Here is a 26,959-nt window from a genome sequence, read left to right as displayed (position 1 = left end):
TGCACCAGTAAGTAAACTAGGGAACAGCTTGGACCCAACACTGCACCAGGAAGTAAACTAGGGAACAGCTTGGACCCAACACTGCACCAGTAAGTAAACTAGGGAACAGCTTGGACCCAACACTGCACCAGTAAGTAAACTAGGGAACAGCTTGGACCCAACACTGCACCAGGAAGTAAACTAGGGAACAGCTTGGACCCAACACTGCACCAGGAAGTAAACTAGGGAACAGCTTGGACCCAACACTGCACCAGGAAGTAAACTAGGGAACAGCTTGGACCCAACACTGCACCAGGAAGTAAACTAGGGAACAGCTTGGACCCAACACTGCACCAGGAAGTAAACTAGGGAACAGCTTGGACCCAACACTGCACCAGGAAGTAAACTAGGGAACAGCTTGGACCCAACACTGCACCAGGAAGTAAACTAGGGAACAGCTTGGACCAAACACTTCACCAGGAAGTAAACTAGGGAACAGCTTGGACCCAACACTGCACCAGGAAGTAAACTAGGGTCCATTTAGAATGTTAAAATTTGCACATATTCAACTCCCCACCTGGGTACCTTAAAGAGAATTTCACCCAATTTAAGAATTCACATGCCGTTCCTGTGCCCCCGGACACTCACCTAAGCAAGAAATCAAAGCAAAAAAACAACGGTCACTTTGAGAGTGGTGCGTGTTGACAAATACTGATGGAAACATAACGAGGTACAGGAATAATGTGGACATGTTTCCGTCTATTCAGGTGTCAAGATACTCACGAGCCAGGGAAGTCTTGGACTACCTCAAGCTAAAACACTTTAAATGACAGAAATGTGCCACTTTGTTAATATAATCTTGTAATTAAAGCCAGCCATAATATTTATAGTAATGCAACACTTGTACAAACCTTCATGACGACTCACCTCCACGTACGTCAGGGAAAAACCAGCACTGGTGTTTCAAGATGGGTTTTATTGCAACAAATAAACTTTTTTAAAACATTACAAAAGGATGCACACAGTTACCCTTTTGACCATGGAATATCATTAAGAATAAACCTGAAATAAGAATAAAACTAGAGCTCGATAAGTAGGGGGGATCTCTAACGCTACTCAGCTGGCATAAGCATCATTATCATCATCATGACGGAGACCCTCACCAACCATGGTTGGGGACACAGAGTCCAACAGCACCTAAGTGTGCTGTGAGGGTCTCCATCATTCTAACAAGGAGGGGGAAAGAAATAATGAAACATGATATTTACAAGAGAAACTTGCCTTTGTAAGGAGTTGGTACGATCATGAAACTCCAGCAGCATCAAAAACAATATTGATCATTATCTGAACACACTTCACTTCTATAAACCTGAGTGAAACATAAGGAGGGGGGGGGTTTATCCATATACATAATATCAAATCATAACAACAAAAAGAAAATGCTGTCATCATCAAGTCGCGTGGTGTTTGGTCGTTTTCCCCATGAGAGATGTTACATAAAATGTCCTTCAGTAATAATATCTATTTTTTTGTCTTCACCACCACTGGTCTTACTGCTCATTGCTTGTGGATAGGTTTAAAAATGCACAAGGATGAGAGAAAGGTGTTAACCTCCAAACCTAGTGAGGTGGCTGCGCTGCTGCTTCAGTACCGCCCAGCCGGAGACATGACCGGAGGCCTCATGCCCATGGGTACACCCTGGTAGCCCATCGGAGGGCCTTGCCCATACGGAGGCATCCCTCCAGGCATGTAACCTTGCATTCCCTGGGGAGGGGCACCATACTGCCCTGGAGGAGAGGATGAGAAAAACAGATGGGTCAATGTCGACACCGATGATAGGACTTAAACATTTAACCTCTTAACACTTTGATTACCACTGGTGAACATGGTAAAACCCCGTTAAATGCCACCACCGACTTCAATGATAGCGTTGTGAACGCATATTCTCTCTTAAATTATGGCTATGTATCTAATCTGCCTGTCGTTTATCAATGACTTGTTTGCAGTCAACATTGTCGAAACGGATTGCTTTTTTATCGGTTCATTTCCATTTTATAGCATTTTGAAAAGCCCTCGTTTTCAAGGAAAATATAAAGATTTCGTGATAAAAGGCATTTACTGGAATATTCTAGAATACACAAACTTTGACATTTTTCGGCCTATTTATGAATCGTTTTCAAATAAACGCTAGATTATCAATAGTATATGTGTACTTATGCACGCTATAGACACAGGCTGAAAAATCGATTCTCTTATTTCCTCATCAGCGATATCAGCCACACGCAGCATAGGGCAAACGCTTATATCTCTGTGAAAACAGGTCTGATTATCCTAAGACTGGTCAAATAGATTCCTTACCTGAGATCAGATGTTATCCAAAAAGAGTATTCCAATTCCTGATCACCATTCCAAATATCGATCTCGCGTATTGATTACAGTGTTGGTAGTGTAAATACATAATCGTCGCTGTTCTGAGGGCCGGCGATCACTTGGTCTCTTCAGATGCCTCGACAGAAAAATAAAATTAGCAAACTACCCCTGTATCAGTCTGAGCTGATGGGGTGCAGTTACACAGGGAGAGACGATAGGGGGCGGTATCTTCCCAATTGAGCTCAGAGAGACTCTGCAGCACTAACCCGAGGCTCGATTGATGAAATATGAATTCAAATCGCCAATAAAAAAAAATACGGCAAACAAGCGACATTTGTCGTCGTCGGCACTCAATGGGGAGTCTGATAAAACGAGATATGTCGTCGCTGGCACTGAAAGGGTTAAGCCCGATCGGCACGGTACCGGGCCGAGATTTACAGTCCGTACTAAGTGGGCAAGAGTAAAGACCCTAACCCTATCAAAACAGCAGTCAAGGTGTATATTTTCAGCATTAAGTTTGTTTAGCAATGATTTTAAGTGTTATTAGCGATATATGAGCTTATAAAAATCTCTGCGCATTGCATCGGAAAACGGGTGATTTAGAAAAATAGGGCTAGGGCTCAAGAGGTTAAGATGCTTTAGTCAATTTATATTTGTACTGGAACTTTTCTTAACGTGTTGAAGTGCTAAATTAATATAAATATACGTGTAGCACTGGTGTCTGGCGAAAAAAACTCCCACGCCAAGAAATAAAAGGTTTTCGCCAAACAGCAGCGATAAGTACATAAAATGAACACGAAACTGAGAATATTGTCACCTTGAAAATATATCTTAGAAATGGTGGATTACATGTGGATGTATTCGCAAACGTTACAGTACAGGTGCAACCACCATATCCTACCGTGCATAGGGTGCCTTATGCCAGGCTGCTGCGGTAGCATGCCTTGCTGTGGGGGCATCATGCCACCCACGGCCGCCACCGGAGGAGCAGCCACATGGACTTGGCCAGCCCTGGGCATGAGACGCTGGTATCGGGGCAGCTGGGCCCTCCTCTCCTCCTGTTAGTGGGGACAACACACAGAGGAGACGCTCAGACTAAAGAAAAGTCGCCATGTCCCTTTCAGTACAAGGATAGACACTCATTTACAGTCCACTTGAAATTGCAGCACAATGTTTGGCATGAATACCACTTAACCGATATTCATAATGTAGCATGATCATTGTACGGATATCAAGAATGATCATCAAATTCTGCCCGTTGGGTAGCCCAAGCAATATGAAGCGAACGACATACGTTTTATCCTTTATTACTTACTGTGAAAGGGCAAATGTAAAGATCAAGCTACTTACCAGTGAGATATCCTCATCAGGGTGCATCAACTTACTGGTTGCACTCGTAGTGGTGAGGGTGGCCGGCTTACTGCTCACTGTGGCTGGGGGCTTGGCCACAGTGTTGCTAGAGGGATTAGAAGAGACAGAGGAAGAGGAGGCAGAGGAGGCAGAGGGCTGGGTATAGGCAGGGAATGTTGCTTTGGGAGGGTCACTGGAGGCTGCTGCGCTGTGGGGGTTTGAGCCCGGCGGTCCCGGGACACTTTGCTGGGCCTATGCAAAGACAGGAGATAATAACTGATTAGCAATTATTACTCTTCACATTTTCCAGCATTTCCAAAACCCATAACGGTCAGGTTTTAAGCACAGAGACTGGCCGATCAAACGGCATCCATATTGGGGTTAGGGTTAGACAGAGTGACTACCCAATATTGATCCTCTATGAAACAAAGTACAAGACATGGTCTTCTTGTACAGGAGCATCGGTATTCCATATTGTTGCCCATTTAAAATCTCATATATAAGATTCCACACAAACATTGATGGAGTCTTCATGCAAAGACAAGGAGATAATGTGGAAGTATTACTTTTGACAACTATTAAAACACTTCAAAGCAGGAAACGATTGACAAACTCATTTCAAAACACATCCGCTACCATTTGAGCAAGTCATGGTTCTAAGGACATTCAGGGTGGAAGTGTTGCAAGTCATGTCTGAAAAAACTGAAGCTAGGGGTGGCTGAAATCTATATCACAGTATATTTAGACATTTGGACGGTAGTGGTATATATATTTTTTCTTCTAATAATAATTAAAAGAAAAGGCTTCAGTAGCAGTACAAGACTCTGGGACTGGGACGGTAACAATTTATTATGCACACATACGAGAGGGAGAATGGCTTATAGCTAGGGATGGGCATAGAGTTTAGAATATAACAAATAGTCCTTAAATTATAAAAAAAATCTATTATTGATAGGCGGCTGGGTGGCGCAGCGGACTAAGCGCTCGCCACCAACGCGAGACACTGGTATCGAATCCGGCTGTCAGCGTTGCCTCCGGCTTGGCCGGCCATCAAACTGGCTCAATTGGCAGAGTCAGCGGGAGGGAAGCCGGTGGGGTGGTATTCTAGTCGTAAAACAGCGACTCCTACAGGTCGGTCAGGGCGCCTGCACAGCGAGGGAGGGAGATGGTGAGGGTAGTGTGACCTCCCACACGTTACACCTCACCAATGAGAGTCCGCGCTGGCAGGTGAAAAGATGCTGCTGGCTGTCTCCTATGTCTCGGAGGAAGCATCTGATAGACTTCAGGGCTCCCTAGACCGACCAGTGGGGGGCACATGCGAGCAACGACCAGGAAGGTGAGGGGGGAATTGGCATAACAACTAAATTGGGATGGGACAAAAACACAAAAAAAAAAAAAAGTGGATCAAAAAAAAAAAATCTATTATTGTTTTGTCTCAATTAGAATTAGAGGTGGGCATAGATACATTTTTTTAATCTAGATTAATCTATCTGCAATCCTGGATTTAATCTAGATTAATATGGCTCAAAAATTTAATCTGCCAAAGGCATTCAAAATATGTGTGTTCTACCCAAATAATGACCAGAAGTAAGTCCTTACTTTTTCTTTCCTCCTTATGTTTCTCAGGCCAGGTGGCCCATTACACCATGAGCCCATCTCCCGTTTCCAAAATGCATTACAGACTGTTTGAAAAAGCTGTTTTGCTATAATTGGTAATGAAATATCAAAATAATGTTCAATAAGATGTACTTGTGTTTAATAAGTTGTTTTATTCAGAAGTTAACACAAATAAATAATATTACCAGTACAGTACAGTATCTAGCACACTCGGGAGCAAAATAGAAAGAAGCATTTCAAACTTGAACTATGTGACATGGCTAATTTCAGCCTCCGTTATACGTTATTTGTTCCGTATGACTCGTTTCATATCCGTGTCTCGCATGTGCGCACTATGCAGTAGGGCTGCACAATTAATCGATTTTAAATCGAAATCACGATTTGGAATGATGCAATTATCAAACCCAAAAAAATAAAAAAACGCAATATATATATTTTTTTTTTCCTTTTCTTTTTTCTTCTTTTCTATTATTTAACCAGACTTCAGAGAGGGAGAGTAAAGTACAGGAAAAAAGGTACCGTTGGGTACCGGTATCGATTCCCAGGTAAAAAGAAACATTTTCAGGCTCGGTGTCCTGAAAAGACCCACCGCGTAGGCCAGATGCAAGCCGCATTTTACAATAAACCTCTGTGGGGCTGCTTTAAAAAAATATATTATAATCGCAAATTTAATCGCAATATCTGTCAGAAAACTCGCAATTAGATTATTTCCCAAAAACGTGCAGCCCTACTATGCAGTTTGTTTACGTTGGTAACACGGGTCGCTAAGGAATTTAGGTTCGAGGTTGAAGAAAATGCACGTTTAGGTTGAAAGAACGGCCCTAATGTCAACGGGTTTCAATATAAGCATCTTGTATCATTCTGAAGATACCACGGCACAGTTATGTTGTGGATGTAAATTAACATGTGCTTGCTTATGTAGAAACGGTGCAAGATAACGAGACCTTTCATTATAACGTCTTGCAACTATGGTTATGACTAAGATATCATTATCAAGTATTTACTCCCGGAAAATCTTTATGTATGATAACGAGTATATTGTTAACTTAGCTCCGCTGATACCACCAAAGTCACTGGCCTACTGTGTCTGTGCTAACTTCGCTACCGTTATCAGCCGCCAATATAACGTTATCCGCCTCAGTAACATTAGCTGCCTTGCCGGATTCCTCTTTCTCCTCGTCTCTCTTTCGCTCAAAATAAAAATGAATGGGCTTCATGGCTGGCTGAATTTTTAGCGTTGTCTGAATGTATAACTCATCTATGTAACAGTCACCGTGACTTGACAAATTGCTAAAATTGACGTCAAATGGTCCTTACCTGCGACCGGGAGTATTCCAAAAACAATATTCCAATTTCTTGATCGCCATCTGGTAGATCCAATGTCCATTTGCTCGAGGGCATAATACACCATAACATATGGATCGGGCATATTTGACAGGCAGAACAGTTTGTCTTGCCCGACAAATAAAAATGTGACCCGAAACCCTTGGCCATCCCACAGCCCAGGATACAATGTTAGAAAGGGTGCTCGATACCGCCGTCTAGCGTGATGTAGGGATGGGTACCGTTCACATTTGAACCGATACGGTACCGGTACCTGTGAATCGATACCGGTACCCAACGGTAAATTTTTTCTGTACTTTAGTCTCTAAAAATGTAATCTACCTACCTCAGTTGTGAAAAAAATTATCCAAACTTCAAATAACCACACTTTCGACCGTTTTCGGCTTGCCATTGCCCCGACTGCTTTGTTGTTGAACCAAGTCAAATCCTAGGTAAGTGTATATTGTGCGTGTGAATGTTGACACGAACAAAAAAAAAAGTGTAATTTTTTTTTTAAACGTGTTTCGTAAGTACTTTTAAAAGTACCGAATTCGGTACCCATCCCTAGCGTGATGCGGCCGGTATTGCACCTAAGCATTCTCAATGCGATTCCCAATGTTAACCCTGAGTCAGTGGGCCTGTAATGAATAGAAATATTGAATAAAAGAAATAGCGATCAAATAACGTATATATACTGCACTGGTTGGCGTTCAACGGTTGTCGGACAAACGCGTATATAATCATCGTTGGCGGCCAATGTGTTAATGTGGAAGCTCAGACATTTCAAGCGTACAATACCGGAATACATCACTATAGATTAGAATCTTACAAAAATAGACACTGGTTATATTACAATATTTAATTATAAATAAAATAAAAGGGAATTATAAATTAAGTGTTTATTATTCTTGCTCGTCAACCTGCGAGAGACGTGACCAGACATCACTTCAGTTATGAAGCCCATGGTCACTGAGTTACTGTCAGACATCACTTAAGTTATGAAGCCCATGGTCACTGAGTTACTGTCAGACATCACTTCAGTTATGAGTTACTGTCACAGGAACATAAATGCTTCGATTGTCATGGTTCCAATGATCAATCAATAAGAATAAGACACGCCACCTGCAAGTGTGCAAAGAGGACAGTGCCAGGCAGTGACCAAAGCATTGAAGACGAAGCTCACTGCAGAGTTTGACAAGAGGTGGGAGCCAACAGGGAGACAGCAACATCTATGTGCGAGCTGCAGTTCTCAACCCGCATTTAAAACAAATTTATTCTTAGAGGATGTTAAACACGATAAAACTGAGAAGCTTATGGGAATGTGCAAGTAGCCTAGGACCCCATCCTATTGAAGAAGAGCGGTCAGTTATTTCAAAGTGGGCAATGCCACACATTTATTCAAACTGTTGCACTTGACTATGCTACCACTGAAAAGCATGCCAATGTATTTAGCAAGAACATACTTTTTTTTATGCAACTAACCATTGCTAGTTAGCTTTAGCTGCTAGTACTTACCGGTAGCTATATCCACTGTGTATGTAAGGTACTACGGCTTGCTCTCTACACAAATGTATAACTTAGCTGACAAGAGTAAGTTATAAATCATTACATAGAAGAAAGAATAGCGCAATAAAATAACTATTTTTCCAAATTACTTCCAATCCTGCCTTTTCCTCACTTATGGCTTCTAAATGTGTTTGAAGCAGCAGGTTCTAGGGGTGGACGGTATGGTCTAAAATTTATATCACGGTATAATTTGAAGCATAGACGGTAACGGTATATATCACGGTATCAGTGTTTCCGTTAGAATAATTTTTTTTGCCTGATAGGCAGGCTATATAAAGAATGACATCCTCAAGGCATGTAGATTTATAATATTTTAACTTAAAACTAGGCTACTTTTGCGTATAAAGTCATTATATTCCAAATAAAATAAGTCCCGAGTCCGTGCTGCTCCCATTGCAAACAGCGGGCTGGATGCTGGATTTTGCTAGAAGCATATGTAGCTGCAGAGCCGCAGAGCCAGCGGCGCTTTCAGGTCTGGTCACAGCTTTCAGCCGTTGGGTGGGGGGGCGCTGTTGAGCGGGCCTGTGACCAGACCTGAAAGCGCCGCTGGCTCTGCAGCTACATATGCTTCTAGCAAAATCCAGCATCCAGCCCGCTGTTTGCAATGGGAGCAGCACGGACTCAGGACAGCACGGACCCGCTGCAGCCGTCGTTATCATAACACTACACGCATATCATAATGTTTACAGCAAACTGTAGTTGATCACCAGGTATGTTTTATTAACGTAGAATAATTCATATAAGAAAAACGATAGGGACATCTCTTACCTTTCTCCACTGGTTAAAAATGCCAGGAACTGAAATTGAAACTTGCTGTGCGCCGCGGTGATATGTGTTTATTATGAAATGACAATTGCGTGTTGACACGCCCACTGCGCGAAGCCTCCTAAATAACTTTTTCCAGTTTGCACATATCTATTATCTATGACTAATTCTATCTATTTTTAGGGGCAAATGCGATTGAAATAGTCGCGCTGTGGTTACATGACGTCATTGCTATTTTAGAGCTGCCCTACCGGTTACACGGTATAGTCAAAATCCATACCTTAGAGCAAATTAATACCGTTTATACCGTATACTGTTTATACCGTCCACCCCTAGCAGGTTCCCTGGAGACCCACCTGTGCTGCGCTGGGGAACAAAGGCTTGGTAGGCGGGGCTGCTGGAGCGGCCGGTCGGATGGGCATCCCTCCTGCTGTAGGCACCTGGGCCATGTGGGGCACGCCTGGTCTGGGAGCCATGTGGGGAGGCATTCCTGAGGAAAACAATGGCATGGGTTCTTAATAATACCATTACAGTTCTAACAAAGTGTCTCCAGATATTAAACTTGCCGTTCGCAATGACTAAAGCGGAGGTTATGCGAGGAGAAACCAAGACATCTTCCTTCAATACTTCCAAATTTATTCTCCCACCTCAGGAAGAATCATCCGGAGATACACACAACGTTTGTGCAGCAAAACTATGAAAAGCAACAGGCGACACAGAAAAAACCCACCCAGTTGTCCCTTAACGAGTCGATCGATAAACTAAAATACAACAAGGAACACTCCAGGGTGAAAGCCATTAATCAGATAATCATGGAGTGTATCTAGAGCTGCCGCGGTATCACTGTTCCGTCACGCCCACTGCAGAGTTAAGCTGAATACCGCATCACCGCTGTTTTTTTATTTTATTTTTTTTTTTTATAATAATTATTATATTATTAGAATATATTATTATAATTGTGTATAGCCTATTTTCTTCACGTCATGTTGGGCAGTTAACATTCTGATCGAACCCCACGTGCATTGCTGCTATACTGAACGTTTTCACTTTGAATTCTGTTCTTCAATCAACTCAAAACATGGGTCTTGTAGCTAAACCGAAAATAAATGTGATGCGAGGAAACGAGACAAATCTGGAATAGCATCTTAGGACCACTCATCGCTATTAGAGATCCGGTTCTAATAGGAACCGGTTCCTAACTTCCAAATAACATATTTGCATTTCGATTCTTAATTTCGATTGTTAAAAATTGTTAATTAATACCCTAGTTACAGTACAGCAACCAAATTAAACTGTATCAAGTCAACTTACAATGTGACTAGTATGAAAAAAATATATATATACATCTCCTGCGAAATAAGCTGTGACCTGTACCTCAAAGAATCGGAATCGAGAATCGTTTAGAACAGGAATCGAAGTGGAGAATAGGAACCGGAATCGTTCAAATCCAAACGATGCCCAACCCTACTCATCGTCCTGCATACGATGCAATGAAAGGCACCGCATCTACCTCAGGATGTAACAGCTCGGCTCTGCGTCAGTTAGGAGTTTCCGAGGCATTTGCCAGAGTGACTAAATATAACCGGGAGTGGGACGCTTATAGCTTATCCGCAACAGTAAGTTACTTCCGGGGTAGGCCTGATTGGCCCCGACAGGCACGTGACGCGCAACTTTCTCTGCCGCGCGGCACGCTCCGCGGAGCCGAGCGGCAGAGCTTGCGGAATTACGTAACCGTCCAAATACGCCATGACTTTCATTCGGCGCTTCAGCTCACCTGGCAGAGCAGCGGTCCTGCGATCCTGCGGTCCGTTGTTGGTGAGTTCGAATCCCATCAAATCTTTTTTTTTAACGTGATTTTTTTTTTTTAACGTGTATTCTTTCGCCGGTTAAGGTTAGGCATGGTTAAGGTTAAGGTTAAGGTTAGGCATTGTTTCGGAGTTGGTTAAGGTTAGAACGGTTAAGTTTAGGCGCTGTTAAGGAGCTGGTTAAGGTTAGAGTTTGTCTTAGAGAATGGCAATATTCTTTCTATGGTTAAGGTTAGGCATGGTTAAGGTTAAGGTTAGGCATTGTTTCGGAGTTGGTTAAGGTTAGAACGGTTAAGTTTAGGCGCTGTTAAGGAGCTGGTTAAGGTTAGAGTTTGTGTTAGAGAATGGCAATAGACAGCCTATTTCCGCGCGACAGCTCTCAGCAGCCTCGTTGCGCGTCCTGAGTTTGCCGCGTCACGTGCCTGTCGGGGCCAATCAGGCCTACCCCGGAAGTCACTTACTGTTGCGGAACAGTTACACGCGAGTGGGACAGCAACAAGTGGCGAGCACTTACAACAACTGTAACAGAGTATTTGGTTGCGGAGATGGTGCCCTTCCGGACTGTAGAAAAGCCGTCATTCAGAGCTATGCTTCAGTCCTTCGACAAGCAGTATGAACTGCCGGGCAGAACATATTTTTCGGAAACAGCCATACCAGAAATGTACTTTAAAGTAAGAAACGAAATCGTAGCAGAGATAAAAGAAGTGGACCATTTTTCTGTCACAACGGACATGTGGTCCAGTGTAAATATGATGCCCTACATGAGCCTCACGTTGCACTACCTCACTCCAAACTGGGAACTGAAATCCAAGTGCTTGGAGACCGTTTTCACACCAGAAAGCCATACAAAGGAATATCTGGCCTTAGCCCTTCGCTGCTCATTCCGAGAGTGGTCTCTGGATTAGGGATGTGCATCTCCTCACTGAGGCCGATGCGATGTGCATCTCGATACGGTGGCAACGATACGATACATTAACGATACATTTGAAGCACCGGGCGATGCGATGCGATATGATTCACCCCCTGTTGAGATACGATACGATTCGATACGATTTGATTCAACATAATGCGATTCGGGGCGATACGATGCGATTCAACACGATGCAAAATAATAATAATAATAAATAATACAATTTTATGGTATGACAGAGGATTTGGTTGTATTCCTTATATGCAGCTTATATTATTATTAAAAATAAAAGAATCTACTGTAAGACAATTTATATAAAAACTCTTGGGTGCCTAAGAAGACTTTTGCATAAACTGTCTTTTCTATCCACTTTAGCTAAAAACACACGAGAGAGAGAGAGAGAGAGAGAGGAGAGAGGAGAGGAGAGAGGAGAGAGAGAGAGAGCCCCTCCCCGTCTGAGCGGCGAGCGACAGTTGATGATGTCACACACTAGACTAGGTCACTAGGATGCGTCAGATACTTTCCGACCGTAGCATTATTGTCAACAACACGGAGCTGGATGGATTGCATGAAGCGATATAATTAAGAAATGAATAACCAATAAATGTGAAGTTATCTTTGAACCCCTGTTGTCAAGCGTCTTCAATATACCCCACCCTCCTCACTAATGTTACTGGTGTTGCAGAGTCACTTTAGTTAGACACTATAGTTTAGCGTTAGCTGAACGGCTAACTGGCGTTAGCATGTTGGGCAATTCTATTCATGTCTCCTTGACTTCCACTGTTTGTTGATAACTGTGACGCGGCTCTCGCCTTATGTAGTAGCAAAGCAATAGTATCTGCTGTGTGTGTGTGCAGTCACAGTGCACTGCTGACAAGTGGATGAGAGGAAATTATATCAATGCATCGGTTTTGACCGGTGCAAAGACGCTACAACAAGATGCATCGCGAGTTCAGCCTGGCATTTTGCCGACGCGGACTTATTCCACCGGTGCACTTGCATCGTCAACGTGTATGCCGGCGCACCGATGCAAATCGATGAATCATCACATCACTACTCTGGATGAGAGCAAACGGTGTTGCATTACCGATAATGGGGCAAACATTGTTGCAGCAGTGCGGGAATTGGGCTGGCAATGGCTAAACTGTTTTGGCCACAATCTTCACCTGGCGGTCACCAATGCGATGACATCAGAGAAGGAGCGCACGGCACGAGCCATGGGTCTGTGCCGAACATTGGTCACAACGTTTACTCAGAGCTGGCAGAAGAAAAGAAAGCTACAGAGAGAACAGGATGAACTCAAAATGCCCCGAAAAAGCTTAGTTCTGGTGAGTAAATAGCCTATATAGCCATTGTCTGTAAACTTTAATACATGGCAGTTTGGTTTGTTAGAACAGACTGTAATCTTCACTTGCTTATGGCAGATCAATCAGCATGGATTGTCTGTAAACTTTTCACTTGCTTATGGCAGATCAATCAGCATGGATTGTCTGTAAACTTTCACTTGCTTATGGCTGATCAATCAGCATGGATTGTCTGTAAACTTTATGCATTGTTGTCACTTGCCATATCTTGCTATGCTCGCTCATGCCTGTATTTTTTATGTCCGTTCTATTTTATAATTTTTATTTTATTTTATTTTATTTTTATTTTACTATTTTTAAACTGAATCATTTTAAACTATTTTTACTATTTGTGTTACTGAAAACTGTAAGCGGAGAGCCTATTGGGATGCTAGATCCTAATGTGAAACACTGTGATTCTACCTGTCTATCTTTTTATGCTCGCTTATGCCTGTATTTTTTACTGTTGTGAAGCACTTTGAACTGCAACCTCTGTATGAAAAGTGCTATACAAATAAAGTTATTATTATTATTATTTAAATTTTTATATGAAATGCTTCTGTTTAATTAAATATATATCTGTACGTTAATAATAATAATATTTACATTAATATATTTATAATTACCGCATATATATATACAGGGCAAATATAACAGAGGGCATATATCCTCATCTTGCACCATGACCTTTACTTGCCCAGATGCTTGATCTACTGTAATCGTTCCTGCCACACATCAGATTGAAAACAAAGCACGGCCCGCCACACACTAACAAAATAATAAATATATATATATGAGTGAGTGAGTGAGTGAGTGAGTGAGTGAGTGAGAGAGAGAGAGAGAGAAAAGACAGGCCGTTCTTTTTTTCTCTGCCTCTCGGGTGTGCAGGTGCTCCTGAATGCTCTCTATCTCTCTCTCCCTCCAGAGTGCACGCAGAGTATGAGGAAGTGGTTTCCACTCGCTGTGTACAGTCAGTCTATGTAGATTGTGGGCGGGCATTAGCTACAACCACAGAGCCAATCACATCACGGTCTGCTACCCAGAGCCTGAGTAACGTCATTCAGGCCTTCAAATCAGGATGGCCTAATTTACTGGAGAAGGAAATGATCTGAGCTGAATCAGAGCAATCCGCCAATATGGTATTTAGACACTAAAACACATTGATACTAACTCCTATTACTATAATACAATGCTAGAGACTGAAAAATGACATTTATAACACACGTCATCTTTAACTTTTACAGCGTATTTTACGTCTCTTATGAGTAATAATAATTATTAGAGGCTCCATTTTTCGTGGACAAAAATACACCAGTCTATAGATATAAATTTCCCCGACATAACGCTACCTGCCGTGACAAAATCCGTGCCTTGGTTATCCAGATACAGATTAATTATCGTCTCAGAATAACATATAAGTGGCTAAGTGGCTATATCTTTTACACCGTATTTTACGTCTATGGGCAATAATAATTATTAGAGGCTCCATTTTTCGTGGACGAAAAATAGACCAGTCTATAGATATTAGTGTTGTCAAAAATATCAAAACAAATTTATACAGGTAGGTTATTGATAACGAATTCCCTTTTGCAATAACGACCTGTTGAATGCAACTACAGTTCAATAGATTAAATTAGTTTAAGAGAATCTCAAATACATTATTTTTAGTGCCGTCAGGTGATTAAAAAGATTCATTAATCGCATAACCATTTTAGGCCTGATATTTTATCATATTTCAAATTGCATGTGTCCGGATGGCAGAATTCAGTATTGTATCTACAAAAGCTTCTGTTTAATCATCTTCCCTTTATTAATTTGCTTAGATTTTTCAGGTCTGGTAAATTTTTGCATGGTGTTATTCACAGTCAAAAAAATAAAATAATTGAATTGATATTCTCATTTGGTTCATTGCAATTTACTCAAGCCTAGTAACAGACAGTATTTCTGACACTGGGAATACATTCCCTGAGAGCTATAGATGTCCCTAGAATCAGATACCAAGAACATGCAAATGGACCATTTAAAAAAAAAAGTTTGTAAATGTTTATTCTACGTTCTTTTTTAATAAATTTCGTTTTTAAATTAATTTTGAGTTAATTTTCATAATGCGATAATTTGCTGTGTAATTCATTAATCTAATTAACGCGATAAACTGACAGCCCTAATTATTTTATTTAAGTGTATACCGGTAGTTGTAACGTTCGGGGTTCTTGTCTTAGGAACCCCACTGTCATTCTGAAGTTATTTCCCCTGGTGGTTGGTATCTGCACTCACTGTTGGTCACGCCCTATTCCTGATGTGTCACTCCCTGTTCCGTCACCACTGGTTGCTGTCACTGTGCTGTCAATTACCTGTCACTAATTGACGCATTGGAATGTTTGGGGTTTTGACTATTTATTCACTTGTTGTTTCTCTCTGCCCCTGTCGAGGCTTCAGACCATGTATCGTGTGGAAGGAGCTTGAGATTGTGCTGACCTTCTCGCTCTTGAATATTCTCCTGTATCTACCTTGCTCTCAAGTTGACGCTCTGCGTCTTTATCTGGATTCTCTGTGCTCTGTGTTCTTACATTAAAAGGCACCGCAAAGAAAGAGCAATCATTCTCCGACTCTTATTATTTCCTTCTCTACTGGACTCACATTTGCTTACCTGCACTGCAACCGTAACAGTTAATAATTTTTTTTAGTTTTTGTATTTTTCTGACATGGGGGCTCAACAATAAATGATAAATGACAATCAGAAAAGTTGCATGTTGTTATTCTAACCAGCTTAGTTCTGTTGTATTTCCAATTTATTTATTTAAATTATAAATTTAGCAGGAATCGATAAAGAATCGTATAGATAAGCAGAATCGATAGTGGAATCGTATCGATAAAATCTTATCAATTCCCATCCCTAAATAAGCCCAAACCCAGGGCCGCCTCAGGGGGTGTGCGAGCAGTGCGGTCGCACAGGGCCTCGCAGGAAGGGGGGCCTCGCACAAAAAAAAACATGTTTTGAACATTGTGTGTACTTTTCTGCCATTTTGGCAATAAAACCTGACATTTCTTTACTCAGTCAGAATGAATGACCAGAGCAATCAGCAGTATTTATACATCATGTTCAGTCTCACCTGGAGGCAGACCTGGCATTCCTGGCATTCCCGGCATTCCCGTCATCATGGGCATCGCTCCCATTTGCATCGCTCCCATTTGCATCATGCTGGAATACAAATTAAACAGCACAACACCAGTGCTTACAGTCATCTTCCAAGTATTTTTTTTTTGGACTATCAGAAGAAACAATTGACCCATCTCAAGCACCACCCTCTGTTGCTTTGAAAAGGCAGGGCTAGAGATAGGTCAATTATCATCAGTGAGACGGCCTTCATTTCAAGTCCCAAGAACATGATTCACAGATGATGATAATGATGATGATTTAGTGTAATGGAAGCTCTACAGTAACTGAGAAATGAAGCAGAGATCCAAGTGATGTCACTGTTTATCCTAATGAGGTGGTTCTCACCCTGGTGGCAGCATGCCAGGTGGCATCCCGTGGTGCATCATGGGTGGAATGCCAGACATCATCTGAGGTATTCCTGGAACAGAGAGGACAACTAGTTCAGCCTAATAATACAAAAATAAACTCTGACTGAAATAAACAAGGGTTGATGTGTGTACACTTAGCATATAGTTCTTAACCCGTTAAGCCTGAGCCATATTTTCAGAGAATTCACCTAAAAGTACATACCCAAGTAAATAGAAGATTGCGCCACTTCTACAAGGTCTATTTGCATTTTCCATCTTTGACTGTGAATAACACCATGCTAACATTGACCAAAAGTGAAAAACTGAGCTCATTCAGCACCTTCGTGAGATCAAGTGTACTAAATATCAAGCACTTTAAGCACTGCAAGGACCTTGTGCGAACACTGACCAGGCCCGTTTGGCCCTGTGATGGAAATGATGATTGAGGGCCTTACCTTGGTATCCTCCAGGAATGCCCGGCATCCCTGGCGCTCCAGCCACAGGCTGCATGCCAGGCTGCATGCCAGGCTGCATGCCAGGCTGGGCCATAGGAGCAGCATAGGCCGCCTGGGGCTGGGCTGCAGCAGCATGCTGGAACGACGGGCCCGGCTCGTCATCATCATCGTCCTCATCAGAGTCATCCTGATTGTTCTGCTTCTTCCTCTGGCTCTCTGAGAGGAGAGGAATCAGGTCTCATTACATGGATCCCCAGGGCTCCAGAGTGCGACTGTTTTGGTCGCAGTGTGCACCCAAAAATCAGTGCAGTGCAGTCTGTGTGTAGCGTCTTTTCCTCCGTGGCCATGTGCGTTCTCAAAAATAATAATAAATGTTTTTAAATCTCTGCCTCTGATTGGCTCCAACACGTGCATTCTGCAAAGACCAGCCCCGATCTGCCTCTGATCATCACATTATTATTCGCTGAATGACAGGATAAACAAAAAAGCCATGCGAGCATCAACTTTCCGAATTGAAACTATAAAAAAGCACAGCGTCTCATACTGGTTTCATAACAACGTTTCCGAATAGACGTTTGGATTAAACAAAGTGTATGCAGTCAGTGTTTCCCATTAACACTTTGACTGCCAGGGGGCGTCTTTAGACGTCTTTGCTGGCGATGCTAAAGTTGCCGGGGGACGCTTTACGTCGTCTTTATATCAATATTTCAAAAATCTGCGATCTGATCCATAATGTCCCTCCGCTGGCCTGAGACACAAGTGTGATCTCCTCTCAATCCTCTAGCGGTTCAAGACCGCCATCTGGTGGCCGATCGGCAGATCGAAACCGGATGTCAACCTTTAACCCGGTAGGACTCACTCCATATGGGGTCCGGGCACTCGCTAATGTTAGAGAGACTCCGTCTTCACACAGTGAACATCGATCGCTGCAAATAACTCGAAAAAACAACATGATTTGGACGTATATATTATTATACAACCTGGAAATGGACCGACTATTTCAACATCCCATAATGGAAAACTGTCTACCCCACGCTGATCGCCCAACGGCCCGCGGAGACTGGGGTGAGTTTTAGCGTGTAATATTACCGTGTTCGACACTAACTGCTATGATGAACAATTGACCCACATTAGATGATTGGTATAACGCTGCCCACGGAATTATAAACGCCCCCTCGCCCATCCGGTCAACATCAGATGACGTGTAGTAACTTCTAGAAGTACGTCTAGTTGGAATTTTTTATATCGCCCCGATTGCCATCAAACTGTATTTCATCATCAATATAATGCATTTGGGGCTATATATCACGTTCTGGAGAAAGCTGCAGAAAGAGATGAAAACATACTTATACATTAGACCATACTTTACTATGAATATGTGAATGAAAAAGTTTAACGTTGCTACACAATGAACAATACATATAGGACTTTGAATGGGCCCTAATAATGGCAATGTAGCAATAGAATTTAAAAAGTTATAGCCCTGCAAAGAAGGGGACTTTCTCCATAGACAAATAGCGCTGGCAATCTATGGTATATCATTAATTTAACCTTAGGCAACCAAAGTGTTAATTACCTAGAATGAACCCAAAAAAAAATATTAATTAGGGGTGCACAATATTGATTTTTTGACCCCGATATCGATAACTTTCTGCTCCTCAAGGTCGATACCGATACCCGATAATATATATATATATTTATTGTATTATTATTTTAAATTTTTTAATGTATATTCCTGTAGTTTTGACCTAACCAGATTTTTCATGACATGAGCGTTACTACTATGAACAAAACAAAGCCAAGAGAACAGTTTTGACTCTTCAAATAAAGTGACTATATTCATTTAGCCAAATAAATAAAATTTGAGTCGATCACAAAATTCACAATCCGTCAATGTCATTAACAATGTGTTTCCCTGAACAATGAGTGTGCTTTGTCACTCAGGACTCAGCAGATAAAACATTTGACGCTATAGGAGAGGAGACTGTTGTGGTCTTGGTCCATGAAACAACTATTACTTGGCATTTATAGGACAGCATGCCTCAAAAAGAATTAAATAAACCAAACAAATCATCTCTGTCAAACGTCTTTAATTTTGCAAACGCCTCGTCAATAGGTACAAGCCCCACCGGTTCCTTTGCAGCTGGCTTTGGATTCGCAGCAGCTTAGCCTTTTTTTTTTTTTTTTTTTTTTTTTTTTTTTTTTTTTTTTTTTTTTAACTTTGGCCATTCCGCTGGCTCTTTTTTGCGTTTATCGCATTTACTCTGGTCAAGGATGACCGACAGAAACAGGCTGAATGGGGTACAGATGGGGGGAAGACACTCTGGGAAAGGCACGGCTGCAGTCCGGGATTCGAACTCGCTAAACCCCAGATCCGTGACGAGCACGGTTGTCCCCGGCGCCGAAATAGCGCTCGAGGTACGCGGTGAGCTACTGGAGCTCCCAGCAGCTTAGCCTTTTAATACACCATCGTAGCGGTGGTGATGTTTCAGGTGACTTATAAGGTTGGATGTGTATAGCGTGTTGCCCCTTTCCCTCCTCGTGGAACTTCTGCATTTGTTACAAATAGCAAGCGAACTGTTTTCCTCTGAAACTTTGAAAAAGTCCCACACTACCGACGACGCCATCTTTGTTTACCATCTGTGCTGCTTCTGAAAGTTACGAGACTATGTCACAGCCAGGCATGAGAAAGGGAGCGCTGGATTTGTGAAAAACTCCCTCTTCCTAAACCACACGCTATCGGTCGTACCACAGTAATGGCAAAACGGGAGGAGCCTACAGAAAAACAAACGCCCTTCATTCCAATCCACCCACACCGGATTTCTTTTAACCAGAAAATGTATTATATTATCGGAGCTATCAATAATGACGTCATAATTGCTGATATCGGCCCGATAATTATCGTGCATCCATAATATTAATTAAAAAAGTTCATCATAGATCTAGCCTCTTTATTTTACTCCCAAAGTGCACCAGATTAGGGCTGGGCGATAAAACGATAACGATCGCGATAAATTATTTCCTCGAAATAAACATGAAACGTGGTCGCAAAGTTTCGATATATCGATTTTCCAAGCTTGGATATGAGCACACGCACTAACAACCAATCAGTGAAGGAGATGGCCGAGAGCGAAGGAGACCCGGAAGGAGACCCAGAGGTAGGACTCACTCAACAATAGGGATGGGTACCGAATTCGGTACTTTTGAGGCACCGAACCGAAACACGTCGGTACTACAGAGTATCGAATCAAGTGAGAAACCGATTTTTTCTTTTTTTATGTCAACGTTCACACGCACAATATATGCTTACCTAGGATTTGACTTGATTCAACAACAAAGCAGTCGGAGCAATGACAAGTCGAAAACTGTAGTTATTTGAAGTTTGGATTTTTTTTATTTTTTTTTACGACTGAGGTAGGTAAATTAAATTTCTTGAGACTAAAGTACAGAAAAAAGGTACCGTTGGGTACCGGTATCGATTTACAGGTACCGGTACCGTATCGGTTCAAATGTGAAAGGTACCCATCCCTACTCAACAACAAGGCTTGCTAGGCTAATTAGCTTGCAAAGACCCTACAAGGACTTTGCTTGGATGTGCGAGTAAGTTTGTGTTTGTTATAACGTTAGTTCTAGGGATGCCCCGATCACGTTTTTTGCCACCGATACCGATCATCTTGAGCCATATCGGCCGATACTGATCCGATACCGATCGTTTGATTTTTTTTTAAAGTAGAAATTATTTTATATAATTTTTTTTTTATATAATATATATATATTATATAATTAGACTTGTACTTGTATTATCAGCGAGACATCGCCACCACGCAACAAGTCAAAATGCTCGCTATCTGCAAACAGCTCCACTGTGTGTGTACTCGAGTAGCCTCCAGCTACGGCCAGGATTCTCCGGCGCTGCAGCTGGACCCTAGTATTGGTATAAATCACATTCAGTGAACGCCTCAGTGAACTATTTAGTTTAGAGCTAACGTAAGCTACTGAGTCAACGGAGGTAACTTATCATGCACTCGACTATTGCTGGAGCATTTGTTGATATCAGCAGCTATCAGTAGCTAGCCAGCTAGATAACGTTAGACAATGCCTCATGTAGTCACTGGGTCATTTAGTTTAAACAGTAACGTTAGCTCGGTAGGTACTGGTAGCCAACGTTAGCTCACGTCGCATCATGCACCAGACTATAGCAGACTGCGAGGCTCTTGTTTACATGAGTGCGGGAGGGGCTGGGGAGGAGGCGCCGTACGCTGCTTAGCTCTGTGTGTCTGAGAGAGAAGTCAGCAGTGACTGAGATCTCCGCTAAGAATTGGATCATGTTTTTCGATCGGTTTTGACGATCTGCGAAAATAAAGCATTATCACCGATAACCGACCGCATATTTATACTGATTATTATTGGCCGATAACGATCGGTGGCCGATCGATCGGGGCATCCCTAGTTAGTTCCGCATGTTTATATAGGTGCGTCAGCTTTCACTTTCAGTAAGTTATGTATGTAAAGCCTGGATGCTAACATTAGCCAGCCAAATTGTTTGCAGAACAATGCTGCAAAGATACAGCCATCACTATTTTAGACCCTAAGTTGAGGAGCCTTTTCTCTGTGTGTGTGTGTGTGTGTGTGTTAGGGCTGGGCGATATGGCCTCTAAATGATATCGCGATATTTTTGGCCATATCACGATACACAATATATATCGCGATATTTTGACATTTCCTCTAAAGCACTTAAAAATGCTTGATTTAACCCTTTGATGCATACAGTCACGCCAATATGATGATTATAATAAGTCCCTGCAAAATATGTTTGCATTATTAAACCATGAAGATGCTTTCAAAAATAATTAAATGAAAATGTACTAAGAGTAGTCTACTGACACACTAATAAAAATGTATTTACATCCAAGACAATTTATATAAAAACTATTGGGTGCCTAAGACTTTTGCACAGTACTGTGTTTTCTATCCACTTTAGCCAAACACGCACACATATATACACACACACTACTGTGAGAAAATAATAATAACACACAAAGGGATAATGGCTTATAGCAGACTTAATGATTTTAGAATATTTCAGATAATGAAATGTTTATATCATCAACTATCCAGTTAGTATTTATACTGTAACGTTTGGCTACTTTAAATCATTGAATGTAGAGAGAGAGAGAGCGAGAGAACGCGTTTGCGTTTTGAGCGTCTAAGCTGCCGTAGGCGATGTCACACTCGAATGTAAACACAGGAAGTTGAACACACGGAGATTGAAACTGGATGCAAGAAACGAATAACCAATAAATATGAAGTTATCTTTAAACCTCTGTTGTTAAGCGTCGTCAATATAACCCACCCCCTTTTCTCACGAATGGAACTAGTGTCATGGAGTCCGCTTTGAGCGCTTCCAGGGTTAGCAGCTAAGAGCTAACGCTAGTTAGCTTAGCCTATTTATGGTTTAACTTAGCAGCTAACGTTAGCCCATTGCTCGCGTCAATTATATTACATGTCATTGAAGGTCCGCGCTGGTCTGTGTAATGAAATTACAATTGCATGTCATTTAAGGTCCGCGCTGGTCTGTCTATAATGAAATGAGAGGAACGCTCTGCACTAAAGCAAGTCTCATATCAGCCGCGACAACATACTCGATGTTCACGATATAGTAATTTACTACATCTCACGTAGAACAAGCCGCGATACATCGAGTATACTCGATATATCGCCCAGCCCTAGTGTGTGTGTGTGTGTGTTTCGACACCACTTATCCTAGTCTCACAAACGACACAACTGTTTCACACACAACACAGCAGAAGCATACTGGTAGAACAACAATGATTCAGAATGCATGTTGCCAACGCAATTTGGCGGTGACGGTCTCGAGTTGCTACTGGATAGAACAGAATGGTAGCCAACACTCTTGATTTGTGATTTATTGGTTAATTATGAAATGTTAATCTTATTGTTTTTAACAGTATTTTTAAAGAAAGAGTATTCGAATACTCGTTTGGAAACACCAAGGAGTATTCAAAGCCTGTAAAATGGTATTCGGGACAGCCCTACACTAAATATATATATTTGAATAAATTATCTGCATTTTAAACTATTTACGCTGACTTATTCCTTCAGTCCACTCAATTATGCTAATATTCCATATGTTGTTTATGATATTAATAAAAAAAATTGCATACGAGTGTATTATATAGTAATAATAAAACATGGCGATATACTAAAAAGCTATATTTATAATTTTTGTCTGGTAGAATAAAATCTGCCTGGCTGGTAGTTTTTTAAATCTACCAGCCACCTTGGCTGGTAGGCCAAAAACTTTATTTTGTTCCCCGACTGCCTCCCGTGACCAGTAAGTAGGTACTACTACTCAACCGCAGCAATGTGCGCTATGTGCCTAAAGTCAAGACTTGACAGTACTGAACTAGAAAAAACCTGCGAGTAAATCAAGTACGCTGGAGTCAGACGCAGACGGAAGTGGCCATTTTTCGAAATAAAATACCCAAAAGACTTAGGGCTAGATCCACAAAGAATAGATTGCACGGTGCTAGTTACACCCTACTTACAATTCATTATAAATTGAAAATGGGGGACCCTGGTGTAAACAAGACGAAAGTCTTTCTCTGGTCTGCATCCCCTTAACACTATGGCGTCCGTTCACGAGTATATATGCGTTTCGATTCCATGCGTTGTGGTCCAGAGCCACGAGTATACTCGTGACGAGTTGTTATTGTTTTATTCCATATTTATAACGCTTATTAGGTCCCCGATCGACTTGCAGGATCTTTCCACATATTTGATTTTCTAAACATGCAGTACCAGCCAGATTCGCTTAGGGGCGCCATCGCTCCACTGCAGTATCATCGAGGGGATTTAAAAAAAAAAAATAGCTTTTACAGTCCTGTGGGCGGATCATAGAGCCTTGATTCCAAACGAAGACCCTCCATCTTTGATCAGCTTGCCGAACGTATTTTCCAGCGTGGAATAATGGGATTTATGATTAGCCAATGTGCATATCGATCTACCAGAATCCGATGACTGGTGAGGAAATGCTGCCGGCGATCACATGGCCTGACGGTAGGATAATATTACCGCAAATTACAGCTGGATTGGACATTGTTTTATAACCTAACGTGATAGACTACTGACATTGGCTACCGGAACGCACACACTATTGCTAATCAATAATACTGATCGGCGTTCCCCGCCGCCCCCATTTCATCCATAGATGCTCTGTAATAGTCCGGATGCTACGCAGTTTGTTTTATTTCATTCGTATATATACAGCAGAAATGGCGTTTGATATAACGGCGCCAACGTTTAGCCTTTTTTGCAGCCTCCTGCAGAAAAGCCTAGACAAAAAGCGCGATATACCTTATATTCACGACGCTATAAAATGACAACCAACCGATGGATTTTTTTTTTCTTTAAGCCATTATGAAGGCACGGTTTATGCACTCAAGTGACAATGAGAATGGACAGATAGCAATACTATAAATGATATATAAAGCTCTTAGAAAGTACATCGGTTTGTTTACAATCCTCTGAGGCCTAAATCGCAGCGGGGCTCCGGTCGCCATAGTGTTAACACATCCTGCGCCATAAACGTTGTACAGCGTGATTCAAGTTCATGCTAATTCTGCCATTCCACGGCGTACAACGTTATTGAGATCATATTTCATTTTTAGTACCCAACCGGAAATGGATCTCACGTGATCTCGGTGCTTCTGGGAAATGCGTCCGGTACTCACATAATGTTGCGGGACTACAGACACACACTGGCGTGCATGGATCGCTGCCATAACTCAATAATCGACATGATTTGGGCGTTTATTATTATTATACAAACCGGAAATGGATCGAGTCGATCGCCGTCAAATAAGTGGGATCTTTTTCATCCAGTCTCATCGGCGAACGGTAAGAGGACGCTGATGTCATTTTCAAGGCGATTGTACATTTCTTTGTTTACAAACCAACTGATCAATAAATCAACCCATACTACATAAAGCATTTACTGACGATCACGGACTTATAAACGACCCCCCCCCCCCCCCGTTCAACCGCGCATGATGAGTCATAATGTTTAGGATCGTATTCAGTTGGATTTTTTGGGCGCACTGGTGCAACCAATGTAAAAAGTTAGTCTGAGCCCTGATCCAGATTCATTGTTATACTACCTCTGGCTCTCCGGAGGGAAATAGAGTGTTGTTTTACCATAGTTCCACCAAAAACATGTTAAATGTAAATTATGAATTGCAATTAAGCACAATCTTTGATATGAGGTAAACCTATTAGAATTATAAAACCCTTGAAATGAACAATTCTGTTTTCAATGGAGTCCTTAACACAAATATACAGAAAATAAAGCAGAGCATACATCGCCTTCATCAGAGCATACAACATGAAACACTCACCTTGGGTTTTCTGTTCTAACGTCTTTCTCCTCTCTTGCATGTCTTTCTCTGGGATGCCCTCCATGCCATATATCTCCAACTCAATGTCTATCCTTCCAGGTATGGCATTTGGTACCCCATCTATGGCCTCTTTGTGCACCTGAAACATGTATAGGCCGGGTAATCTTTATGAATCGATCACAGACAGACTTGATTGAAAACTTTAACAGATTACAGAATGGGTACAATACAGTACGGCTCAATACAAAACAAACTGCTAAGAGGTTGCAGACCAGAGAAATACTTTAGTCTTGTTTACATCGGGGTCCCCCATTTTCAATTAATCAGGACATTTTTGACGTACAAGCCATGCAGAACTGTGTAATAAAAAGAAATCATAAAAAATATATACATCCGAAGGGGAAGAAACTGTATTGTATGGGGCATTGGGGGGGGGGGGTGGACATTTACAGGGGCCATATACGGCCATTCCCATACAACACCCCACTGTTTATCCCAGTTAACACCGATATGCAATAAGACCAAGTGGATTTCAGGTCAAGTTGAAGTGCAACAGGGTCCCAGCTTGATGATGGCTGTTGTGTTCCAAGTTATGATAACGACACGGTTATGGGGAACAATACCCACCTGCATGCAGTGGATGGCTAAACCTGGACCCGTGTATAACTTCTTGTGACATATGTGGCACTTAAAATGTTTGGCCTTTTGGTGCTGGATGAGGATCTTTTCATCGTCAAAGTCTCGATTACAATACCTTTAAGATGTGAATTAAGGACTGTTTGCAAAAACAAGAAACGTGCACAACACACAACTGTCATAAACAATAAAGGAGCGCATATGTGCCCACAACTGTACTCTAGACCTAGAGATCGACTCGTCATGCTATCCGTTAGGGTTACGGGGATCTAGCTAGCTAACCTTAGGTAGCGAAGTTTCCGGGTATGTTGTAACGTAACGCGAGCTAGTTAAGACAAAAAAAACTCTCATGTCAACTGTTTTTTGCTAATGGACGACAACTTATTAACGTTACATGTTTTTCAAAAGCAACGACTAACGTATCAGACGACGAGCAAGTTGGTGCTTAGCTACCCGAGGCCTTGTCTTGTTCAAGCTAACGACGAAGCTAATGCTAGCCACTCTGCCCTGTGTCTAACTTTTACTTTCTGTTTCCCAGGCCAAAAGGATACCAGCACCATGGCTTCATCTGCTTCTTCTTCTTTCGTCCCATCTTTAGAAAAGTTTTCACAAAGTTGTTAACTGTATAAGACCACCGAAATCCTTTGTTGTTATCTTATTGATGGTAACATGCTGCTGTTCTGTGACAACGCCGAAAATGGCGCTTTTCAGTGGCGGAAGTTGTGCGGCTCCCCCAGGATGCAGTGCGGCTCACCCAGGATGCAGTGCAGGAGCACGTGCGCGCGTCCCAGAACAATGTGATGTCATTTGGTTGTGCTGCTAAAGTTATATTATATATTCGAATTTGCTATTTTGACACGCGATCATTTTGGGTGTCAAAGAAGAAGAAAAAATGCATATGTAGCTATCCGAGTTGGTC

The 26,959-nt window shown here is 41.9% G+C and overlaps 1 protein-coding gene across 2 annotated transcripts; it reads right to left on the bottom strand.

Moving 5' to 3' along the window:
• Positions 1 to 935: 935 nt before the first annotated feature.
• On the bottom strand, positions 936 to 26,745 carry LOC311232448 (BUB3-interacting and GLEBS motif-containing protein ZNF207-like). 2 transcript variants are annotated; one of them, XM_084319252.1, is made up of 10 exons: positions 26,592 to 26,745; positions 26,032 to 26,158; positions 25,405 to 25,543; positions 16,988 to 17,203; positions 16,531 to 16,603; positions 16,139 to 16,227; positions 9,327 to 9,460; positions 3,700 to 3,951; positions 3,251 to 3,407; positions 936 to 1,766 (listed from the first exon to the last, which is right to left on the bottom strand). In XM_084319252.1, exons 1-10 carry the CDS (start codon positions 26,630 to 26,632, stop codon positions 1,624 to 1,626), a joined length of 1,371 nt encoding a protein of 456 aa, XP_084175378.1. In that variant the 5' UTR covers positions 26,633 to 26,745; the 3' UTR covers positions 936 to 1,623. The 2 variants fall into 2 exon arrangements, with proteins under 2 accessions (XP_084175378.1, XP_084175377.1); XM_084319251.1 differs by having other exon boundaries at positions 3,735 to 3,951.
• Between the last annotated feature and the right edge of the window lie 214 nt (positions 26,746 to 26,959).

This window comes from Notolepis coatsorum, assembly GCF_963971535.1.
Source record: "Notolepis coatsorum genome assembly, chromosome: 7".
In the NCBI taxonomy this organism is placed as follows: domain Eukaryota; kingdom Metazoa; phylum Chordata; class Actinopteri; order Aulopiformes; family Paralepididae; genus Notolepis; species Notolepis coatsorum.
This window is presented reverse-complemented; position numbering and strand designations above follow the sequence as displayed.

Coding starts and splice junctions, on each gene's coding strand:
- LOC311232448 (XM_084319251.1), bottom strand. CDS start 26,632: ATGGGACGAAAGAAGAAGAAGCAGATGAAGCCATGGTGCTG. Junction 16,604..16,987: donor CATTCCTGGAGGATACCAAG/GTAAGGCCCTCA, acceptor TCTCTGTTCCAG/GAATACCTCAGATGATGTCT. Junction 3,952..9,326: donor TGTTCCCCAGCGCAGCACAG/GTGGGTCTCCAG, acceptor GTCTTTGCATAG/GCCCAGCAAAGTGTCCCGGG.